This window comes from Macrosteles quadrilineatus, unplaced genomic scaffold, assembly GCF_028750875.1.
Source record: "Macrosteles quadrilineatus isolate MER2022 unplaced genomic scaffold, UCM_ALF_1.0 Scaffold_4__1_contigs__length_99947679, whole genome shotgun sequence".
Classification (NCBI taxonomy): Eukaryota; Metazoa; Arthropoda; class Insecta; order Hemiptera; family Cicadellidae; genus Macrosteles; species Macrosteles quadrilineatus.
The window spans coordinates 28,998,333-29,019,821 of NW_026542597.1; the positions used below are offsets into that span (position 1 = coordinate 28,998,333).

The 21,489-nt window shown below is 35.2% G+C and overlaps 1 protein-coding gene across 10 annotated transcripts in view; it reads left to right on the forward strand.

Annotated features, from left to right (window-relative positions):
- The window catches only part of LOC128991446 (phosphatidylinositol-binding clathrin assembly protein LAP), an 89,867-nt gene continuing 68,378 nt past the window's right edge, over positions 1-21,489 (forward strand). For 3 of the 10 annotated variants that reach the window (XM_054414330.1, XM_054414334.1, XM_054414331.1), the window contains exon 1: positions 4-457. In XM_054414330.1, the coding sequence (XP_054270305.1) occupies positions 328-457 (130 nt within the window). In that variant the 5' untranslated portion in view covers positions 4-327. Of the gene's footprint in view, positions 458-21,489 lie in introns of all 10 variants that reach the window. The other 7 variants (XM_054414332.1, XM_054414333.1, XM_054414329.1 and 4 more) reach the window with 6 other exon arrangements.

Sequence of the window (21,489 nt, forward strand, 5' to 3'; positions counted from 1 at the left end):
TGTTTTGTTTCATGAGGAGATGGACGAGCTACGAGAAATTTACAATAATTGATTTTTAGAGAGTGCTATTTAGAAATTTTAAAGTCCAGTTTGTTAACCGCAGTATTTGACCTGTCAAAATTCACAGACCATTTGAAAACCTTTCGTCGTCAGCAAAGAAAAGAAAGAGACTTAGTCTTAGTTCAGTTCGTTCGTGGTCGCCATCTTATGCTGTGCGTCCGTAGTTTCGTTAGTGTTTTATGTCTCGGTTCAGTGATAAAATTGTTTTAACACAGTGGTGATTTTAGTGTGTATGCCCTATAATAAAAAGAAACTAAAATACAAACAATGGCGGGGCAAACTATGACGGACAGGTTACTGGCTGCTAGGCACAGTTTAGCCGGCCAAGGATTAGCCAAATCTGTATGCAAAGCAACAACTGAAGAACTTATAGGACCTAAAAAGAAACATTTAGACTGTGAGTAATCCTTAACTTATTAATAGGCTTAAACTAACCGACTAATTTCTTTACAATGTTAAAATGGGCCTAGCCTACGTCTGTAGGTGTCCTATTGATACCTTCAATCAGTTCCAGCACAGATCGTGAAACAGGTCAATCCTGTTAGTTCGTGTTCATTAATCATAACTTACTTAAATGCTTAATCACTGTTAAGAAATTTGGCAAGGCAAAGATGACTGATCTTCCCCAATAAATAGACCTACAAGTCTAAGATAAGCATAGGCCTATGCTAAAATGAAATAGGCTAAAGAAATGTTTAGGTCAAATCTTTAAAACACATAACTTTAGGCCTAGGCCTGAGTTGAATAAGTAGGCCTAACTTAAATAAAATGAAAATTGGCTGTAACATTTTAAAACAATCTATTGCCTAACATAACTTATTAGGCGTAATGGGTAGATTGATTAGTTCCTTAAAAAAAATCTCTAGGTTGAATTAAATTGATAGGTAAAACTTAAAAGACTTAGGCACAGAGCACTACTTAGGTAACTTATGATTGATGTTAGGTTAGGTTTCGTTTGAAAAGTTTTTTTTGGTAAGATTAACTGTGTAATTTAAACTTACCTAGGCTACCTGTAAGTTATGCTTGCACTATTGAATGTTTGTAGCCTAAAAGTCTAGAAAAAGTTAGGCTAAGTTAACTTAATAATTACTAAGTTTATCGGTAATACTAACTCGGTAATAATCGGTAATACTAACTTATCGGTAAGTTAAAATTAAGTTAATTTTCTAGGCTATGATTTAAATTCCAAACTGGTTTCCTAAGTTCATCATGAACTTGCGCTTCTTTGAAGTGGTAAATAAAGTTTAAGTTGTACCAGAACAATGAATTAGGCTACTTCTAAATACTATCAGGGTTTTTTGAAATAAGGTTAGTTACTGGTAAGTTATATATTTTTCCTACCACTGCATGGAAGTAATCACGTTGCCATGCAGAGTGTACATAACATCCTTAACTTACATCCTTGCAACCTGTAAACATAACATAAAACAGCTCATCCCCGCTCGCTAAATCAGCTGTTTTCACAGTTATTGTTTCTACACCAACCACAGCCACGGATACCTTAATACCTTAATACTCTCTTCGTTTTTGACCAGGTTTACTGGATTAACTGCGTCAGTTTTCTTAATTTTAGATCAAATAGCAAAATCAAATGTTCTTGTCATATTTCTAAAAAATAATATTAGGCTAGGGATACAAATATGTCAACTTACAAACTTGGCGGGTACCTAAAGTAGGGTTTTGGGTCAGTTACTCGCTAGATTATCCTCAAGGAAATCCTTGCTGGAGAAATAGGCCGACTGAGTAAGTTGGTCTTTCATTTTTCTCTCAAACTTCTTGGTCTCAAGGTTTCTCAAGTTCTCCGGCAGCTTGTTAAACAGCTTCAATGCCATGGCAGGGAAACGGCGTTGTGTGCTTGTTAGGTGTGTTCTCGGTATATCTAACTTGGTAGAGCCACGTGTAGCGTGGTAGTGGACATCGCGAGTGTAATGGGGGAGGACACAGTTTGATAAAATTTGCTTTTTTAAATTTACGGTATACTATTACACATCAACCACAGGTATTATAGTTATCTAGCACTTCACCTAAAAAATAGAGAAAAATAAATGATTGATAAAAATTCACAAAATATCACAAGTTATTCATGAAATTACAAACATAAACATAACTGTAAACAATCATACTTTGACAACTCTCATTGCGTATCTCAGTTTTTCGTTGCTTCTTAGTTCAAATGAGCTGTTTTCATAAATTAAAAAAATAGTGCTGCACCCTGTTTGTAAATCTTATACCGGTAACTTTTTAATGTTTTTGCATATCATAGAACCATTTTTTTTTTAGTTGAAACTGTTGGCTATAAATTCTTTTAAAAATTATATTCATATATGAATACAGTACTCAGAAGGTTAACATGCGGAATTACAGAGCCACTGGAGGACTAAAGGATTAATTGAGATAATAATATGGCTATATGTTAATCGGGAATGTAAGCTAGCATCATGCAAAATTTCAGCCTAATCCGTCCAGTAGTTAATGCGTGATTAAACTTCAAACAAACAATCACACAAACTTTCACATTCTAAGAAGTAAGTTAAATTAAGACTAGTGTACCTGTTGCTCAAATTCGAGCAATTTCGCAGCATTACAGGCGTTATTTTAAAACGAATAATGGTCATAATTTCCCATGACTTTATAAAAGTCGACTCAAAGATTATGGAAATAATCACGATGTACACAACAGTTAGATATAACGGTAATCAAAATTGTTTGTAAATATCTTATCTTTTTTCAAAAGCTGATCTTGTTTTTTAGAGTTTTCTACAAATGTTTCCCACTCATAGCCACATTAGGTTCTCTATAGGCCAGTGTTTCCCAACCTTTTTCCGTTCAGGGCACACTAACTAGAACACATTTGTAGTCACGGCACACTTTTCTACAAAAATATCATGACCACAGTCGTGTCCGCCGTGCTACCTGCGTCAGTGTGTCCCTTATAAATGTGGCCGGCTACCTTCATTAAATGTATTTTGTGTTAAAAATGTGTGAACTTTATGTGTCGACGTGTATTTGTATCTATTTGAAGACTTCTGTCAGATTTATGGACCAATCAATTTGATGACATGGGTTTGAAAATGGGTCATTTATGACCTGAAACTAGTCACCCTTGACTATTTTAAGGACTGGACACGGAATAAAAAGGTATGGAACCTATCATATCATTTGTACATCAGTCCTGGTGGCAGTAATGTTCGAAATATCAAGGGATGAGAAGTACTTTTTTATATTTCCTTCAAACAGACGCAGACTTTTCAAAATTGGAAACATGGATTCAACTCTGACAAGTAATTCTACACAAAAGAATGTGTTCTCATGAACGCGCAACCGCACTTAAAGCACGTCTATTACGACATCAAAAATTTTTTAACTACTTCAAATTTCGCGGCACACCTACAGGAGCCTACCGGCACACCGGTTGAGAAACACTGCTATAGGCTAATAACAATTATAAATGAAGAGAAAAAAACATTATTTCTATTTCTTCTACTTTGTTGTGTTCTATGACTTTCTTATGTTTCCATTGTTTGCAAATCGGCTCTTTCAATGATTGCTCAAGAAATGCACAGTGTTAATTCAGTTTTAGTAGGCCTATTTTAAATTGTCCAGGATTTCTCTTTTTTCCATTGTAATAACTACACCAACCCAAGTATCGTCTACAGGTGCAATACGCCAAAGAATATCATCTACGTGCAACACGCCTATCGTACAATCTCAGTGGTAAAAAAGGCAGAAACTAACCCTGACAATAGACATAAGTTGACTCCATAAGAAATAATTTTAAGAGTTACTGTGATATTAGGACCTTCTACTGATTTGGCAATAGAACATTATATTGCAAAACATGACACGATACAGAAGAAAATCGATTTTAAAATCAGAAAAAACCATTGCAAATACTTCATTTTGACAAATTCAGTAAATCACAATTTAAATATTAACAGTTGTTTCATTAAAAAGTAGTGTAAAATTATACATATGGTCATAATGTAAACAAATCTGCTGAGGGGACTTTAAAGGCCTCTGGGGCAGAGCCTCAAGGGAATTGACCTTTCTTTGGACACCCCTACCGAGTTTCTACGCCCAGCCGTTCTCTGAAATTAGCTGTGACAAAAACCCTTTTTTTCTTCCATAAGAATAACATGGGATGGGAATTTAAAGGCCACTGGGGCAGAGCCCCAAGGGAATTTACCCCGTTTCTCTTTTGATGGCTCATCTACAGACCAAGACCTTTCTTTAGACACCCCTGCCGAGTTTCTACGCCCAGCCGTTCTCTCAAATTAGCTGTCACAAAGAAAAACAGTTTCAAATTAATATCTATATATAAATAAAATTAGAGTTTTGTCTGTACATTGCTCAGAATCATAAACTTTTAGGTTATTTTTACGTGTTATACATTAGAGAAACCGAAACAAGTCTCATCTAAATTTCTGTCTGTCTTCCAGTCTGTTACGAGTTACGACCCAAGAGCCATTTTACGCGGCCTACTCCTGAAAAACGAGAGTACCTATCAAGTTCCAAATCATTTTAATGCATTCACTGGATTGGCGAGATTGTCTTTAGCCATTAAAATATGGCTTCACCACTTTGTAAATAAAATAACGGACGTTTAAAAACCCAATTTTGTGCGATTTTTGTAAAGTTTTCTCCCAATGTTTAGCACATATTCTTCTATGAAATAACGAACAGCTGTTCAAATCAAGATTATTTCTTCTAGTTGTCACTGATATGTTTACATTGAATGTTGTTTACAAATATCGCAACCATTTCCGATCACGTTTTGAAAGCAAATCCAAACCAATTAAGATTAAAAACGTTTTTCCTTACATAACGGATTTAATTAATCGCAAGTGCAATAATTTGTAGGGTAACAGTAAATGAAAATAGAGATTCTTTGTGCATAAAATTGTTCTTGAGTTTTGATAACCGGGAAATGGACCTTGAATCAGTGTTGTATATTGCTGGGAAACTTACATTTTTTAAATGAGCGTTTTCAGTCAAGACTCGGCACACGACCGACGCGCGTCTACTTGTCCATAGTAAAAATAAAAGTAGGCCTACCGTGTATTTATGTTTTATTCGTTATGTGTATAAGTGTACAGTTCGTGTATGTGTTTCAAAAACTCCAAGATGCACCTAATGGGGAAGCTCAAGACCTTATATTAGGACTGATGATGGCGATTTAATTTCGCCGAAATGCATCTCCTGTAATAGGATACATTAGGATCGACCGGCGGACACAGGTAATTTATCCTTTTATTGATTGTCATACTGATCCGGAACAACAACAAACAACATAAAATGAAGTTAAAACTTAAAATGTATAATAAATAGTTTGGCCAGCATATCTGAAAATATGCAAACCAACTACTGTTCTTTATATAAGAAGGTTTAAACTGATACTATAAGATCCCCGTGCGTAGAACGGGTACACAGCTAGTATAGAATAAGATTGGGCCAGTGACGAAATTTGTTTATGTTTATGATCCATACAGTTTTTGTTCTAATATTTGTGAAGTTTTGGATTGAACAAATATTGAACTTTGGGTCTACCCAACAACATAAGTTATCTATAAGTAGTCGTTTGCGTAGACTGTAGAAGGAGAGAACAATAGTGAGAGTAACGGTATTACAGGCGCGAAGCCGGTATTGCGCTACGTAACGCTACACGGTTAGTTAGTTCACGGCATAAGATATCAGCTGTGTCAGAATTATCATCTGAGTCTGTTGTCGGGTTCGATTGGCTCTTCTACAAGCCCCCGAGACATTGAAAGCTCTTCCACACGATCTTTAGTTTTTGGAAAATGGATTGACACTTCACATAGTGTGTTTTCCCTATGGACAAAAAACCTATTAAAGAGCTTTTGTCATTGAAAAGTAGGCTACTGTATCTCAAGGCCTGTATCTTAGTAGTGTTTACTGTCTTATTTGCGAGTAAATGTAGTAGTTCGATCCTTTGTGTGCTAGATACCAAATGTATCGTGAGCTGATGAGTAGACCTATGGATCAGGGTCATCAGAGATTTAAGTGAATTAATTGATTTACCAGTTAATTATTCCCTGATCTGGTACAAATTAAATTATTTGACCACATTATTTGTTTGAGTTTGGATACGCATGCCTCTGCAGAATGCAGTTCGAATTTAGTGGACTGTGGCACTTGCAATGCTGGATTTACTGTACTGTACATTGAATTTACTGTACTGTACATTGAATCTCAGCCCAGCCAAATTACGTGGGTTTGCGCTATGTATTATATATTATATATATATATATTATGTATATATTATGAGATTTTTTTATTATGAGACTTGTGATGTACCGGGTAGGTAGGCTACTCAGAAATAGGACTAAGTTATGCCTCCACAGAGTTGCGTTTGTATCGTATTGACGTGTGACTGTCGAACGTACTTTGTACTTTCGGAGTTGTCACCAATGCGTTGTTACTACTTGTGGTTGTCGTTCTGCCAAAGTTATCCCCGATGTCCTGCCTGTGGGAAATCGGAGGTATTGTCTGAGTTGATCGTAGCATTATTTTACTTGTTATACTGTACGAGTTGTTTCTTACTTGTGGTTGTTGCACAGAGTTTGACCGTTGGTGGTGTGTTGTAATGGCTGTACTGTCGTAGCTGTAATGTTGTTAAGAGTAGTGTCGACGCTACGACGTGTGTGTTATGTGTCCTGGGGGCGCTGAAATCCGATCCCCGGCGGCGACGGTGGCGTGCTGGCGGCCTTTAATCAAGCCCAATCTATCGGACCGTGATTGGCCGGTCCCCCAGTCACCAGGTGCTCTGTTACTTTGACACAGTCAAGGTCGTTGTGTTCAATGTGGTGCACGGTGCACGCTCGTCACCATAAATTTAATAGTGTATTAGATATAGACAATTGCGTGGGTGTTTTCTGATGATTAGCACGAAAATACCAGTGCAACTGATATAGTCGTGGATCTGAAGAGAGGTTGTGATGCACTTTGTTGTCTGCATTTCTATGCTGGGAATAAAAATATACACTGAATTAACATGATAGAATGCCCAATTGTTGTCGCCTAAATAGCTAATTTACCTAGGTTAAAGAAAGCCTAGTGGTTTAAATAAACTGTCATTCCTCATCATAAGCCTCCTTAAACAAAATAACACGTAATGGTATAATGCATTCTAGGAGTTTTAGTCGAATTTTTATTTTATAAAGACTAACATGTAAGCCAGAACTTATGATGGGTATGTAGGAAGCGATTAAACGTAATAACCCCGTCTGGCCGTCCTGGGTTGTGTATTTAGTGGTTTGATGACGCCTACGTAGGGATGGAGGGTTGGCTACAGAGCTAGAGCGGTGGTAAAGGGTGGGCGGCAGTAGGCCATCGATCGATGACGTCACCCACTGTAACTGCCCTGTTTATAGTCCAAAGTTGGAAATTCGTCGTCAGGTTAAAACTGTTTTCGGTATGAGGGATTGCCCTTGAATTATTTTGTAGCTGCTAAAACCTCTGGCATTGACAAAAATTGACATTCTTCGTTCTAATGCTATATTTCCAGTTTGCCGAAGACTGAAGTAAGAGTTTTCAGCTAATTCCAGTGATTATGGGCCTTCGTATTCAGTACTTAATATTCACTAATCTTTGGTGTTTTATTGGTAATTAAATTTAAGAAGAAGTCGTTATTACTGAGAGAGCAATGATCAGAACAGTGGAAAATTAAAAGTTCCTTCTTGATTAATTTTTATATTTTTCAAATGCTAGGGGTAGGTATATTAATCGGTGGGTTTCGCTAAACTCTTCCTGATAATCAATATGCATATGTCGATAATTGTCCTGATTATAATTTAGAATTTCTCTTAAGAGTAGTTATTAGGCCTACATACTTTTTAGCTTGAGGGTTAGGCTTAATACAAAACAAGACGTTGATTTATGTTTGCGATATTCGCATGAAAGATTTCCTGTTCACGTGAATTGCTAATGGAATTAATCGATTGTATCTTACTCGCAAATTGATTCGAAGAACTGGTTGCATAGTCCTTGCTGATTCCAATTTCATGCTCTAGTTAAGACAATTTCTCGACCATAAGTTTAATCTGCTTAGTTAAATCAGTGATTCTGATAAAATAGGTACACTAAATGCGTATTTTGAGCATAATATGAATTCAGAATGCCGAGGAGTTACGTGATCTCTGTAGGTTTGTTACTTCAATAACTCTTTAGAAAACTATACCGGAATCCCCCCTATTAAATTGTCAATTATTAAAGTTAAACAAAAAAAATAGTCAATTTCAGTACAACTTCATTTCATGTTGTTTGTTGTTGTTCCGGATCGGTTGACAATCAATAAAAGGTTAAATTACCTGTGTATATTAAGGACTGATGAGGCCGATTTAACGTCGCCGAAATGCATATCCTGCAATAAGATTCTACAGGATCGACCGGCGGACACAGGTAATTTAACCTTTTATTCAGTACAACATTTCAATCATTGTTTATTTACTCATCGTCTATCAATTTTAAAACATGTTATATTTAATCTTCACAAATAAGTTATAGTAAAAAAGATTAATCAATGAACATTACATAGATATATGAAATCAGTCATTAACACCCCCATAAAAAATGTTTAAGCCCATTATTCCATAGTCTTTATTAGTCATTATTCCATAGCACATAAACAAACTTAACAATTATATTACAACAGTAGATGGTAATTTTTACCATAGTAGTGTATGTTAAGAAGCAAATAGATTAGAATTCTGATTGAGAAATAGTTATTGTTAATAGTGTGCAGGGTAAATATCAACTCAACGGTCACGTATCTGTTGTATCTGCAGCCGCTAACGTGTTGGATTGTTTGACCTTTCCAATCACTTGTTGACAGTCGGATTGATGCGGCAAAACCGTGTTTTGTTTCAACACTCAGTTTGCGGCGGTGTTAATTGTTATTTAATTCCAATCCGAGGGGAAGTTGTGTGAGTTTTATCACAGAAAACTGATTAGACACACTCATTCATAAAGCTATCGTCGTTATGAATAAACTTAAGTCACTATAAATTTTTAATTTTCTAACTCATTTTACGGTGTTATATGCAAGAGCAAAGAGCGTTGTAAAATATACTCTTTTGGGATATAATAATGTAGTCTACATCAGCGGCATATGTAATTCACATTCAATGCTTGAACCGACGTTTGTACATCACGGACCAAACATCCTACATGATACATGGCTACATGATAGGTATGCGGTATGCATAATAACTCAATCGACGACCAGAACTTCAACAAAGCTTATCCTTGGATAAAATAAAGGGTATTTTATTTTAAGTAGGAACTTTTTCCGGAATGAAGTAAGCTAAACAGATAGTATACGAATTTATTCAGGGTTTTAGTGTTGTCAACCATAACTATCGGAGAGGAATTTTACTCCTTGATATGTACACGATGATTCGAGAAACTCGTGAAGAATTTTTAAAATAGCTTTGCAAAGAAAGCCATAGTTGCTAAACTGTCCTCTCTTCCACATACACTTTCGCTTCTGCAGTATCTAAAGTAGATGGATTTATTCAATAAAATGAAACTACAAGTTTCGTGAAGGTTCTTATTTTTACAGCATTTTGGCCCCGTTATTCCCTGTGAATTTTACTGCACATTGTTTTATATTCAAGTAACGATTTTGCGTTTTATGTAGCTGTTTCGACTGAGTCACAGACTCGCCCAAAACACCTTTCGAATCATCCTACCTCTGTTACCTACTCGAGTTACCTCTGTTTTTTTTTTTAGATATTTGTTGTTTAAGATACAGAACTTAATAAATTCAAACATACCTATTCCACTCACTTTAAAGTCTCCGAAATCAATTACTATTACTGTAGCTACAGCTAAACAGCTAACGTACCCCTATTGACAATTAGGATGGTGTGGAATACACCCGGTGTGGGATATTGTTGGGATGAAGTGTTGTATTTTGCCGTTGCGGCGTGTGGGATGTAGAGGCTTGTTGACTGAGTCGCAGTCGCATGCGGATCCTGTGACTTGTGACCGGTTGTAAAACATTCCTGTGACTCATTCAACCGCGGACCGACATAGACCACACCACCGCGGCTAAGTGTTCCCACCTTGCCAATAGTGGGATTCGTATCTCATGAATGAGCTATTACAGCTAGACGTGGAATAAAAATGGCATGTTTGGAAGAGGTTTGAAATATTTTGGAAGTGTTAGTAGAGTTGACATAAATTTAGAAATAAGTAACTTAGTATTCAATTAAAGAATGCTCTTTTCTAATAAATTTTGGTTAAAGTGGATATTTCATAAGATATTTTCATTCCTTGAAAAGAACTCGACTCACGTGGTACAGAAGGTAGAATTGTTTAGACTAGTTTAATTGTACAGTAACTACATTGTCATTTAAAAGATATGGGTAAGTTACCTAGGGCCAACGCTGTTTCGTCCTTCCTAAATTGATAGTCAGGTTAGGACGACAGACTACACGCTGTTTTATAATTGAGTTGTCATAAGTTCACAATCGTTTACATTTAGCATTAACCGATCCAAAGTAAATTTAGATAAGAGATAGCGCCGGTTAACTCATTAACCTAATTACACTTTTAGATATTCAGAGACCAATTCTTAATTTAATAAGGGACTCGTGTACCTGTTGCTCGAATTCGAGCAATTGCATTACAGGCGAATCAAAGATTATGGAAATACTCACAATCTACACAACAGTTAGATATAATCAAAATATTTTGTAAATATCTTATCTTTTTTCAAAAAGCTGATCCTGTTTTTTTAGTGTTTTCTACAAATTTTCCCCTCTCATAGTCGCATTAGGTTGTCTATGATAACGATTATAAATGGAAAAAAAAACATTATTTCTATTTCTTCAACTTGGTTGTGTTCTATGACTTGTTCTATGTTTCCATTGTTTGCAAATCGGTTATTTCAGTGATTGCTCAAGAAATGTAGAACAGTGTTAATTCAGTTTTATTTTTAGCCTATATCAAATTGTCCAGGATTTCTCACTAATCTTTTCCATTCTATACACCAACCCAAGTTTTGTCTACAGATGCAATATGCCAACGAATATCACCTACGTACTATCTCCAAGAAATGGTAAAAAGGCAGAAACCAACCCATACAATAGATATAAGTTAACTCCAAAAGAAAAGAGTTACTGTGATAATAGGATTTTCCACTGATTTGGTAATAGAACATTATATTGCAAAACATGACACGATGCAGAAGAAAATCCATTTTAAAATAAGAAAAACCCATTGCAAATACTGTACTTCATCTTGAAAAATTCAATAAATCACAATTTAAATATTAACAGCTGTTTCATTAAAAAGTAGTGTAGAATTATTATGCATATGGTCGTAATGTAAACAAATCTGGAGGCAACTTTAAAGGCTTCTGGGGCAGAGCCCCAAGGGAATTGACCTCGTTCCTCTTTTGATGGCTCATCTACAGACCAAGACCTTTCTTTAGAGACCCCTACCAAGTTTCTACGCCCAGCCGTTCTCTCAAATTAGCTGTGACAAAAACCCCGTTTTCCTCCATAAGAATAACATGGGATGGGAATTCAAAGGCCACTGGGGCAGAGCCCCAAGGGAATTCACCATGTTTCTCTTTTGATGGCTCATCTACAGACCAAGACCTTTCTTTAGACACCTCTACCGAGTTTCTACGCCCAGCCGTTCTCTCAAAATAGCTATGACAAAGAAAAACAGTTTCAAATTAATATATAGATTATCGGACTCGCCTAATAATTTAGTCTTATTCTTACACCTTTATAATTTAATCAATTTTTATATTGGGACTCAATTTTTAAATTATACCTGTTATATCACATGTATTTAGAAACAGTTATTTTTAGTTTTCACTCGTAGGATTTCGCGAACGGTTGAATCCATTGATCCCCAGTGTCAACGGATTAAATTTACTGCCAAACGTTCCACCCTGATGGCATCATCAGTGCCAGGCCTAGACCATATATCGCCATACAATTCCAAAAACCATTGGATTCCGATTAAAAATAAAAAGAAATGGAATATTTAAGAATTGCGAAACTCTTCCACTTAGTCTTGATTCGTCAAACAATAGTCGTGAGTGGCGGAACGATGTAACAGACTTGTTTTGTTGCCAAGACTTAGGATTAATGTGGCGGTTGTGTTAGTGGTGTGAGAGCCCAGGCCCGCGGGTAGTGAGGGTGGGTACCCCCCTCGTACCCCCCCTGTACCCTGCCACACACAACGTGGTATCGACTCGCATCAGACCCTCCCTGCCAACTGACTCACCACTCACCAGCCCATTTAAGTGGAGGGTTTGGGAATATAGGTTTATAAATTCTTCACTTATATTTGGGGTTGTTAAATCACGCACCAGGTTGCACCCCCTCTCAATAAGTAACAATCGTAATGCAGGTAATCATTGACTTTGCACGAAAGTAGACTACTTATCATATTGTCAAATTTGAAACATGTTCTTGTGTTTTTCATGTTTGTAATAATTAGAGAGAGCCTATTTCAACTATATTTTTCTCATATTTTAGGGGAGAATTAACAGTGTACGATTTTCATTTTCATTATAATACGAGAGGTAAAACAGTTATGGTGTTGAAAAATTGGTCGTGCACCCCTTTATGCGTTAGACAATTATATCAATACCCGATTAAAATTATTGTTTTTGTCAGTTCCATAAGGCCATTTAATCTATGGAGGGTGTTATGGTTTGTATATCAATTTAGTTTGGAATCGTATCATAAAAGTTATAACTAAAACTCCTTCATTGTTACCCGGCTTTAATATGTAAACTATTCTCACCTAAAATAATTCTAAAAAAATGTTAGTAGTGACAGTTTTTACAATCTCCACAAAGGATTATACATAGCTCTTTAGAATTTGTATTAGGTACAGGCTTAATATAATGGAATTACTGTAATTGAATTCAACTATAACTGTTTATCACAGTAAACCTAGTTTATCAGTCACAATTTAAAAGACCTCTGTTGGAGTTCGCACAAATCCACTTACTTTCCAGTTTTCAAATGTTTTGATCCTGGATCATATAAGAGGTTATACTGACAACATTTCTGAACTTGGGTATGTTGGCTTTGGAGCAATCATTCTTGATTCTATATCTATACTAATGTTATTTTAGATTCCCAGTTTATGATTAAACATACTTACTTTAGATTCACACCAAGTTTAAAATTAAACTTCTATTATCCAATCCACAATAAACCTTTAACTTGAGGGACATTTATGTTTTTCATTCATATTCAACCACTTGCTACAATAAACAACACAACGAGAATAAAAAAAAAGAGTGTCAAGGTCGATGTGTGCCACCAATTACTGAATCGGATAAATTGTGTATCAGAGTAATCCAATAACATTTGTATTTAATGTGAGTGGGTAATGGAATGAAGTGCAAATGAATGCCAGAGGTTGTTTTAATATAGCGGGGGGATGTGATCCCCGGGGTGGTGGGGGGCGGTGAGGGGGGTTGTTTGACGTAAATGGAACCTGCATTCGTCACTTGGATTTGTTATTTGTTTGAATCTTTTTGTTCGTAAGCAGACGACGGACATTTTATCCGTGCTGAAATAACCTTCTGGGTCCAATAGCTTAACATCAAGGATTTGGTATTTAATCAGTTATTTTAAACAAATTTACAAACTATTTGATCGTGGTAAATTTTTTAGAATCTGTAAATTTGTTGCAGCTAATTTGTTACCGGTACATCGACAGTATTAAGGCTTAGTGATAAGGCTTTCAAAACACAGATTTTAATGAAGTTTTAAATTTCTAATTGTACAGTGTATACAGGTTTGATTATATTAGTGAATTATGTTTTGCTTGACTATTAACTTGGATACAGTAGTTACCAATCGTTATGTTATACAGAAATAAAAGCAATGAAGCTATTATAAAAGATTCAATTTTACATAGAGAGTTTTCACTCATAATAGTTTACAAAGCGGTAGCCTACACGTTCTCTAACTTACTAGGTACCAATAATTATTTTTATTTTACTCGACACTAAAATCTTAGTCGTATTATTATTATTATATAAATCCTAGTAGCATATCATTATTCGGATATAAAATCCTAGTCGCTTATCATTGTTCGAATATAAAATCCTAGTCGTTTATCATTATTCGAATATAAAATCCTAGTCGCTTATCATTATTCGAATATAAAATCCTAGTCGCTTATCATTATTCGGATATAAAATACTAGTAGCTTATCATTATTCAAATATAAAATCCTAGTCGCTTATCATTGTTCGAATATAAAATACTAGTTTTTCATTATTCGAATATAAAATCCTAGTCGCTTATCATTATTCGAATATAAAATCCTAGTCGCTTATCATTATTCGGATATAAAATCCTAGTCGCTTATCATTATTCGAATATAAAATCCTAGTCGTTTATCATCATTCGAATATAAAATACTAGTCGCTTATCATTATTCGAATATAAAATCCTAGTCGCTTATCATTATTCGGTCATAAAATCCTAGTTGCTTATCATTATTCGAATATAAAATCCTAGTCGCTTATCATTGTTCGAATATAAAATCCTAGTCGCTTATCATTATTCGAATATAAAATACTAGTCGCTTATCATTATTCGAATATAAAATCCTAGTCTCTTATCATTATTCGGTCATAAAATCCTAGTCGCTTATCATTATTCGAATATAAAATCCTAGTCGCTTATCATTGTTCGAATATAAAATCCTAGTCGCTTATCATTATTCGAATATAAAATCCTAGTTGCTTATCATTATTCGAATATAAAATCCTAGTCGCTTATCATTATTCGGATATAAAATCCTAGTCGCTTATCATTATTCGAATATAAAATCCTAGTCGTTTATCATTATTCGAATATAAAATCCTAGTCGTTTATCATTATTCGAATATAAAATCCTAGTCGCTTATCATTATTCGGATATAAAATCCTAGTCGCTTATCATTATTCGAATATAAAATTCTAGTCGTTTATCATTATTCTAATTTAAAATCCTAGTCGCTTATCATTATTCGAATATAAAATCCTAGTCGCTTATCATTATTCGAATATACAATCCTAGTCGCTTATCATTATTCGAATATAAAATACTAGTCGCTTATCATTATTCGAATATAAAATCCTAGTCGCTTATCATTATTCTGATACAAAATCATTATAGTCGCTTATCATTATTCGAATTGAGTCAAAAGATCCATTGTTCAAAATGTTTTTTTTATATTCATTCCAACAGCAGGCACCTAATAAAAATACGCAGTAGGCGTAATCTTAAGCATAGACTAATACTAAAAGGAGTCTTAATATTTCTAGTATGATAAATGTTATACTTATTCATTCTTCCTTATACACCCGTACCAAATCATAAACATATATCTCTCAAGCGTACTTGAATTTAAGAAAGTCTAAGCATTGATGATCGCTGGGGCTCCGTTACTTCACACTTGACCGGGTCTGAGTGGAGGTAAACACTAGGGTCTGTGGCGTCGAAATCACTACTTCACGACGTGACGAACACTTGTTTGTACTGATCTTTGGGTGTTAACATTTACCATTTACTCCGTTGAGAAGAATTTTATATTTGTTAAGCGTACCGCGTACCTAGATCTTATGTACTGGTTCAAATATCGCTAATCGCCAATAGTATGTGCTAATGTAGTGATTAGGTGGTTTTTAGCCTACTTACCTTTGGTATAAAACCAAACTGTCGTGGATCCCAGGAGAGAGATACATCCAGAATTGGAGATTTCCCTGCACTCTCTCAAGATATGATAAAAAAAATACAATAACATGTAATTTAGTCGCGGGGTTAAATATTGTTTATACATTACAAAGTGGTTGTTTTTGGGCGAACGGTCGTCAATCCTTTCGTGTAATGTCTTAGAGTAGTCAAAAGGTGTTTTAACCAATTAGTATAGCCTAAATGTAAATACGAATAGAACGTATAAAGTTTCCTTTTTGGAATCCATGCAAATTTTATAAAATGTTAGTACCAATATTAATTGTAACTTGAATGCCCATAAAACTAGTAGTACAAGCACTAAACCTCAAGATAAAAAAAATACAAATTAAAAAAATATTTATTTGCAACTTAACTTTACTTTCTTAACATTAGTATAAAAATTATAAACTTGACTAAATAATTCAATCATTTTAACTCTGTAAAAAATATTATAGGCCCTACTTTCATTTTTACTAAGATTTATTTATTAAAATATATCTATTAATTGTCATTATTCAGCACTTATGGAACACCGCAAGGGTGTAAACTTTCTCCAATAATGTTTCCGAGCAATCCCACGAGACGTTGTGTTTCATTAGCAATCCCGTGATGCAACGGTGTAAATTGTACAGTGTAACAATACCGTTGTCGTTGTGTAACAAGAGTGACGACGATATTGAGGTAGCAGTGGACTTGTGAATCATCTAGCTAGTCCGCGGAGTAGATTATGAGTCAAGATGGAAAGGTGGATTACATATTTTTTGTAGAGATGTAATTCTTATGGATCTGTTTGAGTGTGGATGAAACATCTGACTTTCAGATTGTTTATCCGAAAATTTCAGATAAAGACGATTTTATTTTTTTCATAAATTTGAAATTTTGTAAGTGTCTATAGTTTCTGTATGGAGTACGATTTGATTTTTCTTTTCAATTTGTTATTTTATTTTTCAAATCTGACATGTTTACACCAATTACGTTTTTTATTACAAGTTAGGTTTTTTCACCTGAGGAAGGGATCAGATTCCAGATCCCGAAACGTTGTGTATTGTGTTTTACCATCGTGATGGAAAATGTCCGCAGTAAACCTTTGTACAACACACCCACATTGTTTCAACAAGGATAACAATCTCATTTTACAAAAATAAATTGCATTGACACCTGTCATTCATTTTGTAATCGACGTGTGACGAGAAATTATTTAACGTCACTCTTGTAATGTTGTGTTTTTTTGTAATAACGAATTTTAACCTTAAATAGTAAAACATTGTCACCAATTTTATGCATATTTCGTGCTTGGAAGAACTAACCACCTTTTTTTTACTATGACCACAAAAATAGCTTTTAATTTGTAATATCTGTAACATTTTACCTTTAAATTATGATTTTTAAACGAATAAATGAACTCCCTTGATTACCACTGCACTCCCTTTCACCAGGTGCTAACAATAGTAGCAGTTCTGCCATCGCCTTGGCATTGACAGTGTCACTGACAGTTGTGTGTACAAACATCGTGTTGTGGTGGTAGCACTGCATATTGTTACCTTGTTTATCATTTGTGACCTCTGATTCTGTTGACAAACAGCACGTTTGCAGACTTGACCTTTACTTAACTGTGCCATTGTGTTTACAGGGTAAAAGTGTGTGTAATTGTTATTTAGTGAAAATATCTCTAAATTCCCGGTACTGTAATTGATGGCGTTGGACGATACGGCTGTAGGGAAAATCTGTTATTTTAGCGGTTTATGAAGGGGAGAGGTTTGTTGTGAGGATAGGTTGCGAGATTGCCATGCCGATTTGTATGTGTGCATTTTGGCTAATTTCAATCAAACCTAACTTAACTTATTTCAATAAACGTTTCTTAGCCTCCCAACCTAACCTAACCTAAATAAACCCTAACGAACAAAAAATAACATTACCTTACCTAACCTACCAATGAAGATGAACTCTCTTCGACCCTGATGATGATAAGTCATTTAGGTTGTGAGTCTACCACCCTCGAAAGGGAGTGTAGATTTAATTAATCATGATCAATTAAATATGTGACCCTCCATGTAAGAGGCGAAAACTAATGTGTTTTCCCTATATTATGTACCGCACACGACCATAGTGGTAATAACAGAATACATTGTGTGGAGATGTTTGTGTATGTGTGTGCAATGAATCTGATAGTGAATACATAACGCACCCTCCATCTTAAGTAAGACAATTTATTTATGACGCTATTTATTTCTTGAAATTCCACAAAACCTTGTAGCCAAACTAAACGATATAAAATAACTATTACTTTGACCACTGGCAGTGTAACCAAAGAGTAAATCAATCTATGTAAAATGTATCTTTTAATTAGAGGGACTCATTATATCCACACCGCCATTCACCGCCCTCTAGGCTCACCGGACACGTTACACACATCAAAGCATGCTTTGACAGTTGTATGTAAACTCGACTTGTTGTATCCAACGATGATAGTTTTTGTTTGATGAACTCATTCACACCTTACTTTCGTCAATTGTTCAACAGTGGCGAGACAGCGGATATTTTAATATTAGAATAAAATATTGTATTTATTTACTTATTTTCGATGAATTGTAGGCGCACTTTTCTAGGTAAAATATTTTCGAACTTAGCCTGAGAGTACTCAATAAAAACTCATAATTGGAAATAGAAAATAGGTAATAATTCTTGATTCTTCACAATACCCTAACGTAAACGTATATCTTGCAACTGCCCGGACTTGCAGTAATTTACAAGTATATAGAGCAAACAAATAAAAACATAGCGATGAAGACTATGTCATTGCAAAACTTTCCTACACATTTTTTTTTATCTGAAACGTTTTCAAAATCGAAAGAAAAATAATTCCGTCTGTAAAAGGGACGTCATAGTAGGCCTAACTAAAACTTCACAAAACTATCCAAATTTATTTATAGACTTCGAACTAATTGCTTTAAATTTATATGGTAAAAACAGGAATTGTCTTGTTAAGAGACCGGTGGTCAAGAGTTAGTTTCAAAGGGCAAGGGTCGCTAGGAAACCAAGGGTCAAAGTCTGACCGCAAAGATCAGAAACCGCACAGGTCAGTTCAGTGCGGTGTCGGGCCGAAGCCGTACTGATGTCGGTAGTAAATCAACTAGTTGTCCATCCAGAGTCGATATGTAGTGTGGCTGCGTTATTAACTGAGACAGAACAGTTGACTTGAAACAAATGTGTTGCTTGTTTTAATTCTTTATAGGCATGGAATCGAGGATATCTCAAATTCACCAACTCATAAAATAAAGTAAAAGGAGTAAAGGGGAGAAGATTATGTACGAGAAAGTTGTACACAAAGGGAGGGTTGCTCGTTTATTCATAAGCATTGCCTTAACGAACCTTACGACAATATGCGTGGGTTTGTATTCATTGATTACGCCATTATGTACAGTTCTTCCTTCAGTAATTCCCCGAGTAAATTCCTTTTATTCTTAGTAAAAACTATAGCACAGTTATTCGGAGTCCACCTAAGACTTATCTCGAAAAACGAATCAGAACCTCTGGCTAGAAGACCTTCCGTATTGAAGCAATACAACCAATAAAATGCATTAGATTTGTATTCCCTCATACTCGCCGATACAAATGGTTAATGACCGTCTGGATTAGTCAGTGTATCGACTTGAGCCTCAATATATCACCAGAAGAGATGTCTGCTTCAGTGACGTGGGGAGGTTGATTAGATTAATGTACAATCTCCGTGCTTGTGGTAACACGGTATTGGTTGGGTTAGATTGGTGGTAATCAAACTCGGCGGTGTTAATCACTATATCTGTCAATATCAGAGGTGTTCAGTTTGTAAGTCAAAATTGTCTGAATAGTGGATATTCTAGATAATATATTGGCCTTGAGTGATTAGTTGCAGGACTTACAGCGGTCACTGTCAGGGACACACAATTTTATACTTTGATTTTGATAGTATTTGGGAGTTAACATAGGGGGTTTTCAAGCTAATCCTAATTATGTTCTGTGTGTCTAAATTCGTGAAGTATTACTAGACCTAAATTTTAATTTTAGGCCATTAAATGTTTAAATCTTAAGTTTATTTTTGAAGGGATCGCGATATTTTATTCAAATACATATGTACGTATAGAGGAGTTCCTATCCTTATAAAGCAATACAAATTCTTAAGTTCATTACAACCTTCTACTGTAGCTAACATGAACTAGATAACGTTAAGGAGTTTTCTATATTTTCAGTATTTTTACATATTTACGTTCTAGTTTTCTTTTGTTAATTGTACAAATCGTACTCCTTTGGTTATATTCTAATCTCTCTCCACCTATCTGTCCCTTCCTCTTTTTTATCTCTTTTACACAGCAATGTACTTCGAATCGTGAATCCGACCGAAATTTTTTTAACACGCCGATACTTACTCCTTTGTGGAAATTCATTCCAGTTGGTGTCTATAGCGCATTTATATGTCCGTTTTAAATTTAAAATTTACTATTAATTTGAATACAAACATCAAAATCGCATGTAAAATGTCGTCATCGAATGTATTTTAATTTATTAAATTCCTAGAGTTCGTCACCAGGAATTAATCCAAACATGAGACGGTAGAGAAGTGAAAACAGTCCGGTACGGGAGGTGATAAGGTAGCGGTAACATCCTGTACTTTCTTCTTCCCATGAACGTGACTTTGTGACGTAACATAACGACTCTTGGCTCTACTGTGCACGGGTAATGGGCTGAATGCCTTCTTGGCACATATTTGTTCAGTTTTGTCGAGAGTACAGTACTGATATTGTTTGAACTTAAAGGCACCGAGACCCAAGCCGAATAGAGACTACTTAACGTTAACTATATCGTATATACTAAACTACTTTTGCAAAACTTACGACAGCTAGCCTGACCATACTACTGGACCGAATTACACGCGGTTGGTATCAAATTAAAAATATTTACCTGTAGATGCGCAGAATCCCTCTATAAATTAAAATAGGCTCTAAAATAAGGGCGAAAAATTAATTTGAAATTTAAAAAAAAAAATTACAAGGGTCTTATAGGTTGCCATGATGGTGGCAAAATAAGAACAAAATATAAATAGAAAATCAAAACCAATGGAATTTCAATCACATGTTTTATTTACAGCGTGGGGTAAAAATATAAGTTTGCACCTACTTTTGGTCGAGTTTGCGACCACGGGGCGAGCTCTCTTAACACATATTACACAATGATCACAAATTGATCATCAAATGATTGATTGATTTGATGATCATCAAATAAAGTATAGGCCAGGGTGGCTTGGTTATAATAAGTTGGTGTACATCACGGCATCAGCATACTCTATCGATGTCTTAATTCAACTTTTCATATATATTTGCAATCCTAAAGCGGTCCAAAGATTATCTAGCCTAGACTATCTGCCGCCGGTTGGTCCTGGTGATAATAAGTCTAGTGACATTGTAACATAAAGTATACATATTTACTATATTATAAATATTTAGGCCCCTACAGTATACTAGTGTGTATATTTTAAAAAGAACACATTTAGATGCAACTCACGTATGAGCGGTCGAAACCAATCGGCCAAAATGGGCAAAGGGCTTCGTATAACTGATCAGGGAAATTTGACTTTGGTCTTGAGATTTAAGTATTCGCTTGGAAGTGTAATCATTGCCCTTTACAGTGCAAGCACTTAATGTTAAGTACGTTGGAGTGTATAAT